Here is an 11018-nt window from a genome sequence, read left to right on the forward strand (position 1 = left end):
TACAGAGACTTGATTACACACAGGTGGATTCTATTTATCACCATCAGTCATTTAGGACAACATTGGATCATTCAGAGATCCTCGCTGAACTTCTGGAGTGAGTTTGCTGCACTGAAAGTAAAGGGGCCGAATAATTTTGCACGCCCCACTTTTCATTTTTTTATTAGTTAAAAAAGTTTCAAAAATCCAATAGATTTCGTTCCACTTCACAATTGTGTCCCACTTGTTGGTGATTCTTCACATAAAATAAAAAATTTATATCTTTATGTTTGAAGCCTGAAATGTGGCAAAAGGTTGAAAAGTTCAAGGGGGCCGAATACTTTCGCAAGGCACTGTAAATAGGGTACACAACAAGACACACCAGAAAGACATGAATAATCACAGGGAACTAGGAACAGGAGAAAAGTAGAGTGCCCTCTAGGTGTACTGGGCGTGACACATATCTTTTTCCACTATTCTGGAATGCAGAATTTCAGGAACACCTTTCAGTTTTGAAAGCAGTGGCAATACTGTAAATTGCAGTTTGCCCATGTCCTCATTCTGACTACAGGTCTGATCATCTGAAACATGACAGCTAACATGATAATGCTGTTGGCATGTGTGGGCAACACAACATCTACCAGCCACACAGGAAGGCCAGCACTGATTACTAATCAAAGTCCGGCTCCAGAGAACTGATCAGAGGTTCCAATAGGTATGTACTGTACAAACAAATATGCAGCCAATCAATTCAATGTAAGATTTTTCCCATTTGTTTTCCAAGAAATTTCTTACCTGCAAAAACCTATGTCTTCAACCAATAGCAACATTGTTTCCATATGGAAGCCTTCTTCAGTATGCGCCTCCGAAGCAGTATTCCCAGAATATGAAGATGTCTGTGCATGATCAGAAGGTTGCTTATTCCTGATAGGGGCCTTGGCAGAAGGTGGGTTGCAGCCTGGAAGGGCACCAGGTCCCAGGACCTAAGAGCTGAGAGGTAGCAGTGCTACCCGTCACACCCCCCTGCCAGAAGACCATTCGAGGTGAAAAGAGAGGAGCACATATTGACTCCAATGAAAGAACAAGAAATTAGAACAATCAACCCAGAAGGTTAGGAATATGTGGCTGAGAATTTAGAGGCCCAAGTGGATTATAAATGATCTCTTACTGGCTAAAAGACAAAAAGCAAATCAGGGAATCGTCTGTAACTAATGTAAAATAAGTCATAATTCATCAGTGGCTTTTTATGCAGCCACAGTGTAATTAGGTGAGGAAGATTTATTCTGCTGCTGAAGGAGGTGTGCGGGATAGGGTATAGACCCCTTTTCACAGAAAATCTTTAAACTGATCAAATACAGTTTTCTTTCTCCTCATCTTAACAGCCCTATTTGTAGTTAACTAAGCATGATGAAAGAAAAAAAAACATTTAAATAGCTAAATTACCTCTTCTAAGCTATTAGAAGTGCTTTGCTTTATCAAATACTCATTGTCAATTCAAATACGTGCATATGCCTTCACAGATTATATTAATGGTCATTTACTCAATTAACCTGAAAGGTTAAAAGATACTTAATCACATATGCCAATGTGGCTGAGGTGGTTAAAACAAAATTTAAAAAGTGCATTAAGTATATCAATTACAATAACTTTTATTTTCCTACTGTGTTTAGAAAGCTCTGAATGATTTTCTGCTATATGGCATTGCAGATGTGATAGATACTTTTTAAATATAACACTAATTGCTACTAATTTAGTATTTCATGTACAATTTATTGTTAGTGTTCAACTAAATAGATTGAAAAAATCTACATTGCTCTGCATTCAGGAATGAGAAAATAAAATCTGTCTTAGTTACTCGTGTATCTGTCTTAGATATCATCTGAGCTGTCGATATCGTGGGAGGCTGTATCAGGAACACCCCTGAATACTGTTACAGAGAAGAAAGGAGCCCTGTCTTCGGAGCTCTCAGTTTACTGAAAACAGGCCACAGTGCAGAACTCTGGCTCCTAATAAGCGTTAATTGCTATGCATACTTGTCAAGTTTCTCCAGACCACGCTGTGAGCCACGGCGGAGTTTGTACCAGCCCAGAAAACGGGAGCCATTTCCGCATTCAGCAAAGGAAAACCTCAAGGAAAATTGATGGAAAGACTCCAAAAGCCCAGAGAAGACCAGGTCTTTCACAGGGATGGTAATCTGTTATCGACGCTTCATAGAAGGGTGTTCAGCCATGGCTAAACTGCCCTTTCAGCTGACAGCTGGTCCTAATAAAGAGGCGATTTCTAGTAGGAACTGGAAAAAGCCCCTGCACCTGCCAAGAAAGCCCTCCACTTCTGATGGGACCCTGGAGTGTGATTGAGCGCTGGCAAACCTGCTCAGACTCCAGTCAGCCATTAAATGTCTCTGTTGCTCCTTCCTTAGATGGCCTTGGTGCTGTGTTATTGCAGATCTTTCCCAGCCATGACATAAATGTAGCCTGTACAAAGCATCCCAGTCCTTCAGTTTAAAGCAAATGTTCTCTCAGATAGGTTGTAAATAAAAGACGTAACCATTCACTGCCTCATCCACATACTCTAATGGTTAAACACAGTATGTTATTGTACAAGTATAAATCTGTCTAAATTTCTACTTAGAAACAATCACCATTGGCAAAACATTAGCAGCTTTCATTATCTTAAAAGAAAATTTAACTACCCACACATTTCACTGGCACATCTCCCTTTCAGTCAGGAGGCTGCAGGCAGCTTTCAGAACCACCTGAGACTGTCCTTAACAGAGGCAAGAGAGAAGTGCCCCCAGAGCCTCCTGGGTATTCACCACAGCCAACAGAAATAGACAAACAGGTGGCTATGGAAACTAAAGTGATGAAACTGAGCGTGCACAGACAGCTGTACCTCATAAAATGAAAACAGAACAAATCAAGAAAAATAGGACCAAATTTGAATGGCTCTTTAGAAAATAATACAAACCTTACCACCACCTAAAAGACAAACAAACATGTGTAGAGTACGTGAATTAAAACCATTCTGTGACAGATTACACATTACTGTTGATCAAAATAACCCAATTTGCTATAGCACAGAAGAGTGGCACCAGCTATGTGGTTCTGTTTGTCTGAGGGTATTTACCACACAAACAATGGCTCTGAAAAATTAAAATATTGTGGGTTTCCTTATTCTCTCCTCTGTGCTGTATCTCTATTATATTAGAGATAATATCACATTGCTACATCCTTTCAGTAATGTTTAATGACAGTGTGCTACTTACATGCAGCAATTAACAAAGACCATAACTTTATTTTATTTCCAGGTGATATTTTATAATTAACCATTGGTTGGGAAGCCAGTTCCTTAATTAATCATTGGATAATTTTCTTTGGAGTGGCTCGGCCGACATCATGAGGTTTTGGACTGAATTACAGGTTACTCAAGTTACGGAATTTCGCAGTACCTGAAATTTCTGCTTACTTTTTCCTTTTGAATATTTTTTAGAAATATTTCCTCGCTGTTTAACTCATGAGCCTCTCTGTGGAATAGATGGAACACTAATGTTAAGCATTTCATTCTGTTATAAAAAATGTATGATTTATAAAAGGATTTTGAGACAGTATAACCTAGGTATAGACTAAAATTAGTCCATTAAACAATGTCTACAGTATCTTTTATAAAGTGAAACAGTTGTAAAAAAAATTTTGGATGATATTTAATGCAGAAAGTGTGTTGTCACACTGCATCCAGTTCATTTGTAATCCCAAGTTCTGTTCAGATACTGTACATATACAGTATGTGCTACCCACACAGGTTCAGACACATTTCATTATTTTAAATACTGTAACATGCTTTAATTAAGAAGGCACCTTGAAAGCAGAGGAACATAGAATGGATTTTATAGTCCATAAAAAAACACATTTATGGGGGGGTTGCCCTAAACAAGGCCAGAGGCCAGGTGACACTCACAAAAGACACAACACACCACTGGCACGATATAAAGCATAATGCCTGCAACATAGAAAAACAAATTTCACTTGGCACTACATACTCTCACATACTGTAGAACATACATACCCAAGCACAGACAAACTGCGAGTGAATTGTTGGCATGGCACATAACATAAAAAAATCTATTGTAATTTGTATATATACAGTATGGTAAGGGTAAACCACGTTCCCTCATCACATTTTTGCAGTAATGCCTTGTAGCTGGTGTCTGCCACAAGATTTCAATATTAATACAGAACTGTTTTCAATCATGAAAACAGCAAAGGAAAATGTCAAGGGGCACTTTCTTCTTCTCTCAAGCCAGATGTTTATCCTGACTGTCACCACCATGTGTCTTATTCTAAAAAAACAAAACAGAACCCACACTATTAGTAGAGACAGGTCATCCTGCATAAATGTTGAGAAATGTTGCAGCATCAAGATACAGTATGTGCTTTAAAATCAGATTTGTACATACAGTATGATAACGTTGGCACTTGAAACCTATTAATCACATTTGTCCAGTATAAAGCTATTGGGCACAAGGTGTGAGAGCACTGTATTCATCTCTCTGTTGCTCTCTGCTATGCTGCTCCTTGTACAGTAATGAATTTGAATAATGAATAAAATTCCTCACTTTATTTTTAGCCACACAGCATTCACATGATCCAGACTTCCTTGCTTTTATATCTGTTTCTTTCAACCCAGTTAAAGACCCACAGAGCCTGTCACAACTCATTTCTGACTATTATTTAAATAACCAGGTGAAAGAGATTCAGAATAATAAGGTCTCTGTCACAAAAAAATCCTTTGTAGTCAGCTATCTACTCCATCACATAACATGCCACCGCCAATTTTCTGTAGAAATACACTGTTTTAAAGCAATTCAATTAATATACAGTATGTGCATAAAAAGGGGTTTTCAGGAAACTCAAAAAATAGTCTTAATCCTCATACTTAATAGAGGAGAGTTACTTTTGAATGGGATTTCAAGGCATGAACTTCACTGTCTATTACATGTGCAATAAAGTCATCCCAATCAGAAACAGAACAGAACCCAAAGGAGAGGTATTATTGCATATTTGTGAACAGACGATATGACACGATTTCCTTTTGTGTTTGCTGTATATGCAGTAGCCAATTTCAGAGGGACAGAAGTCTGGAGAAGTGAGAAGACCAGAGTACAACATTAAATTTCCCTTCTTGGTCACACGGGAGATAAATGTATCCAATGAATGAAAATACGTATTTCTTATCCCATAGATGATTGAAGATGAAGCAATTGTAAGGCACTTTACAACCAGCGAATTGTATCGTCTACAGGTTCTGTGAAAAATGATAAAATCACGATGGTCGTTCCAGATAGCAGGTTTGTTTGTTTTTTTTAATGGATGAGAGTTACAGTATAGCGGTTGAACAGTGTTTGTTCGTGACGCAATTTATTTTTTTTCGTGTGCGTCTCTTTATCACAACAAGCTACTTTTGGAAAAGAAAATGGCTTCTAGTAAAACTGGTTTTACTTTCAGATTTTATAGAATATAGTGCATTTTAATTGGCAGTTCCATTTCAATGCACGGTACAAAATGCTAACCAGGTACACGAAGATCATGACATACTGTATAAATCAAAATACTGTACGTTGCTGAACTTTATTCAAAATACTGTACGTGATGAAAATAAATTGAGAGAACTTTGACTACACATCTTAAAAACACATGTGGACATTACCAAAAAGTAGACATAAACTGCTGTAGATGACCATTACTATTTCTAATTGAAGATTAAACATGCGCATGAGGCGTATCCACTCCCGTTAATTTGCTTATGTACGCGTTGCTTCATAATTATTTACAACCATTACTAATCAGAGTTCCCCAGTAAAAAAAATCTACTGTAGTTACGTTTCCAAAAGCAAAAAAAAGACAAATGCCGGTGACCCTACTCCACTCCACAGTTTTGAGAATTTAAAAGGGAACGTAAGGCAAGGGCAATCAATATTTTACATCATCTTATGTTCACAGATGATTTCTGGTAAATTGTGTGCACCAAGAGGTGTGGGTGGATTTTTATGTAGGAGAAAGTAGCGGGCGGCCCGGCTAATCCCAGAGACTTTAGAGCTTTCCAGCTACATAAATCAGAGTGACTTTTTGAATAGCCTCATAAAACACCGTGTCATTTGCCATTCTGTTCACGACGTATGTACTCTCCCTTTAGCATACAGATCATTAGGAAACTTCTTAGCAATCAAGTAATGTGAGTCTGATGAAATTACCCAATCAATTGCTATGCTCTAGGGAGAGGTATTGTGAAGAATTGCATTTGGCTTGATATGTCACAGCGTTTTTATAGTAACAAAAATCAAAGGAATCCCTTATTTTAAGGTTTTGGAATAGTAGCTCGACACAGCTTGTTTTAAAAGAATGATTATAATAAAAAAATAAACGAACACTTTTGTATTTTCCTGAAACAGTAAACCTCACAAAAGAAAACAACGGATAATTATCTCCGACAAAATCCTAATCGAAAAAACGCACGGTAGAGATCAATTATACCCAATTGTCATGTAAATTAATAGTGGTATGTGTACTACTACCACTGAATCAGTACTGTATAAATCCCACTTTTATTCTGTTTAGACAATTGTGTCGTTAAAAAAAACATCCAATTTATTTACAGTAAGTATATTAAAAGATAAATAAAACCGTCTGGTATGTTGAATGACGATTAAAATAAAACGTGGGAGTAATTCTTCAGAAGAATATCTCGATCCTGCTTTTACTAGGCCAATAAAATCCGCGTAAGTGTACATTTTATCTGCTTCCATCATAATTATTAATACTACCAGGAACAGACGCTGTAGTAGGAATAGTAACATTATTGTTATTCAGCATATTCCGGCTCACCGTGCTTTGAAAGGCTTTAATAGCGCGGTCCCAAGAGGAAAATTAAATTGATATAGCTCCCTAACCCCTTTATGAAGCATAATTGCCTTCCGATCACAGAGAGGTCTGATTCTCCTGGTTCTGTGATCTCTTGAGTCTGGGGAGAGGAGAGTAGAAAATGAAGGATTATTTGCAAGACTGATATACTGTATACAGTACTGTATATATCTTTTTAAGTAACAATCACCTTGGGATGTGGATAATTTGCGCCAGTTTACTTGCTTACATCAGTCTTTTTTAAACTTCATTGAGATTTAATGATTTTCACTCCATGTACTGTACGTGAGAGTTTAGGGTCATTCTACCCAAGAACTCCCAAGTGACTCATGACTCCTCAACACGTTCGTCTCCTATTAAGAACTCGTTTCAAGCGAGCTTTCGAGTAAGGACTCCTTAAGCCCAAAGTGGAACTGAAACGGATTTCACAAAATGTTCATAAATACTAATAATAATTACTGACATAACTGTTCATTTTTAATGGCTCAGCACGTCATTGGAATTTCAGCACCAGTCTCTGTCCCGCCGCTGCGGTGAAGATATGCAGTACAATACCTTCTTGCCCACGGGAAAATAAATTCCAAACAACGGTCACACGTCATATAAAATCCGTAATAATCCATACGATTTATGAATATATTATAACGTAAGGACAGTCCAGGTTTGTTCAAGAGTGGTTTGGAACCACTCAGAACTCTTTTATTGCGTTTTAAATGTGTTTGAAGAGTTCAGGAGCATCGCAGTCCATTGTTAAATAATAAGGGACTTTATCATTGTTTATCATTGTAGCCTAAACAGAAGCGACATTATTTAAGATTAAAGCTGTATTGGTAAAGCATTAGTCTGTCATCTGTGAAGGTTTTAGAGTCATGTATCTGCAATTACTCCTACTGGAATGTCGACCGCTGACGAGTGGTTTTGTCTTAGAAATATGCACATAAATAACGAGCGCATTTTCTCCTGTTTGGGAGCACTGGCTTCAGCAACACAGATAAAATGATGCTGCCGAAAAAGAGTAAGAAAATAAACACATTATATACCCCGGCAACAAGAACATACCGAAACCATTTTAAGGTAGAGTACTTGTTTTTCATGTCTCTTGAGACCAATTATGAACTTTGAATTGTACACAAAAGGTTTAAAGAGTTGCACATTATCTCCGATTAAGGCGGTTTCTTCATAGGCCACATAATACAGGATTAATATCAATGCCATAATAAACCATATGAAATAAACGATTCTCTGTATTTTACATGATAATAAAAACAGTATAATTTGAGCTATACTGTAGGTTAGAAACTGTTGCGTTGATATGTGGTGTCAATTTGTCGGCGTGCTGTGTCTTGCAGACCGACACCACACAATCCAGTTTCTTAAACTGACATAAGAAAACGTAAATGGACATATTTACTGTTTAGTCAGAAGTTCGCGGACAGAAGCCTGCGGTTTCATTTACAGATATCGGATAGTTTCCCATTCCCGAACTAGTTATCTACACAATGCACAGACTACTCGAGTACATTCGTGCTGCGAGCCTGCGTCCATTATGTACACAACGGTCGAGAGTATAGAATAGGCTAGAATAGACTACAGAATAGGCTACTCAGTGCTAGTAGCTACCTTATGTAAACATTAGCCTACAGTATATATGCAGTGCGCAGTAAGATTCGCTAAGAGCATTAAATTCGAAGCCAGAGAACATTAAAACCATGTACTGTAGATGCTTAAATCATAAGTTCGCTGCCAGTGGAATCAAGTCAGAAACCGTATGCAGGCGCGTTACTCTATAAAACCAGCAACACAAATTGCACGCTTATGTGCGCACTAGCAGCGCATTCCAACAGCTCATATTAAAGCTACGTAGAGATGTTCCGTAGGTTACAGTACTAAGATAAAGAGGAAGAAATAGATGCCAGTAATCTGTTTAAACCCACGTACAGTATGATATAAATGTTACCCTACTCAATCATCATGAAAGCATGTAATGCAACATGCATTTAAACAGAATCGTCAGCCCAATGGAATTCAGCCCTGTAACGACTAGCGGGTATCTATGAATCTCATACTGTATTACTCAAACCACCTGTTCTCCTGCAGCCACGTTAAATCCAATTATCTAACAGTGGAACCCGAGCAATGAAAACGTAAAACCTAGCATGGGGTGGTGAGATGCAAATATACTTATTTTAGAGTCTAAAGCAATAGCAATTTAAAGCTATTTTTTTTAAAAAATGTGTCGAGCTAGGAGAATATAAGATTGTTAAATTCTGATCGCCCCGAGTTCAAAGAAGAGCACAGAGACGCCAGGGGACGTTCAGTCAGCTACAGTATGCATTCCGGCGCCGCCTGTCCACCTGCGCGCTTGTGTTTCTGAACTTACCAATATGTATAATCGAATCTGAAACCACGATGTCCCAGGTTAGACTCCAAGATACGATCAGGATGAACATCACTGGAATAACTTCCATCTCTGTTCCTGTTTAATACGTTTTCTTTTAGTGAGTACCGAAACCAAAAGGAGTTTGAGGCAATAGTTTTAAATCCCGATCGTCTGTGAGTAGTTGGCAGAGGTAAAAAAGGCTTTTAGAAATGGGCGTTTTGTCTTCACGATCGCGTCACTTTCAACTGTTTTTTCGCATGAAAATAGGTGCTTTGAACTGAAAGGAAATTAATCTCCCGTATCCTTCTTCAAAATTCCGGCATATTTAATCAAAACATTTTGAATTTGTACGGTTCCTTCAACAACATCCAGTGTAAATATAATCCAACGAAAGCCAAATAAAGAAAATAAATCAAAAGAGCTGTGAAGAAAGATTCTCCTGGTTAGTATTCTTGAAACACGTATCCCGGGTTTAACTAGAAAGACCGGGCAATTGCATTAGAATAATCGCTCAATCGCAAATCTCTTAATGTATATTTTTGAAAAAGTGAACTTCCAGCTTCTGGGAGAGGGAGCGACAAATACGAGGTCACAAAAAGGCAGAAGAAAAACAATAACTGTATTAAAAGAAAGCTTGAAACTGAAATCCTTTGCGAGGAAACATCCGGACGCAGTTTGCTCCTTGCTCCTCCGAAGGAATGCCGCCACACTAGCGAGCACCAGAGGAAGAGCAGTTAGCGGTCTGTTCAGGAAGGATGCTCGGCTGGAGCTCGAGAAGAAGATGCAGGACGAGAGGGGAAAGAGAGCAGCAATGCACTGACAGCATCAGCACCCCAGCACGTTGCCTGGAAATGCATCACCTATGAAAGAGAGGGAGAGGGAGCGCGCGGAGGGGAGAGACGGAGAGAGAGAGCAACACAAGAATGTGAGAGAGAAATGCTCCTCCCACTACAGCCTTCTCTGTCTTTTTTTCCCATCCGCAGTACTCTCATCCTTTTACATGGGTTAACAGGCTACGGCAGAATGAGTTGGGACTAATAAATAATATTAACAAACATCGCCACTTAAAAGCCAAACTAACGTAAATGAAGCTTTACTGCGTGGGCGCTTAAGCCGTCCTCAGAAGGGAGTAGCTTAAGGGCGGTCTGGCTTTTAAACCGTTTATTTAGGGGAAAGAAATGAAATATTTATGTCACGTTTGGGTTCAGAGTCCCGGGGCTGTTCCTGGGAGATAGGCTACATTTAGGAAAGACAGGAATTTTAAAAAGCAGGGGGAGGGGGGACGTTGCATTCAGCTCTCCTTAATAATAAATATCTCAACATTAAAAAAAAAGATAAATTGGTTTTGCAGTGGTTACAAATACACTCAAGATGCTGTTAAAAAATGACAGTACACGTGGACAATCTTACTAAAATGCGTCTAAGATAGGTAGGACCAACTATGTATGAAATTGTATTAACCTATAATGCAACAGAGGGCGTTTTGGGGCATACTCTACAAACCTCTCGTTAAAACGTCTCACCTTTATCCCAGCTGTACTCGCACATCAGGGATTTTAAAGGAAATTGACACCTTTTACATTGTTCTTTGCCCCTGCCTCCTCCAAGCTTATCCCATAATGTAATTCACTAGGAGTGGTAAAATAAAATTAAAAATCAGATTGACCAGGGCATCAGGTTCAAAGTCTGTTTTTGTCTCATGTTTTAGGTTTTGTCTGTTTTCCAAGATGATGAAAAGCTGACTA

General features: G+C 38.5%; 1 protein-coding gene across 1 annotated transcript in view; it reads right to left on the reverse strand.

Moving 5' to 3' along the window:
- The window catches only part of grid2 (glutamate receptor, ionotropic, delta 2), a 608583-nt gene extending 598417 nt beyond the window's left edge, over positions 1-10166 (reverse strand). Inside the window, exon 1 of the mRNA XM_088628643.1 lies at positions 9274-10166. Within this exon, the coding sequence (XP_088484769.1) occupies positions 9274-9361 (88 nt within the window). The 5' untranslated portion in view covers positions 9362-10166. The remainder of the gene's footprint in view (positions 1-9273) is intronic.
- Positions 10167-11018: the final 852 nt, after the last annotated feature.

This window comes from Lepisosteus platostomus, chromosome 4 (genome assembly GCF_059453375.1).
Source record: "Lepisosteus platostomus isolate fLepPlt1 chromosome 4, fLepPlt1.hap1, whole genome shotgun sequence".
Lineage (NCBI taxonomy): Eukaryota > Metazoa > Chordata > Actinopteri > Semionotiformes > Lepisosteidae > Lepisosteus > Lepisosteus platostomus.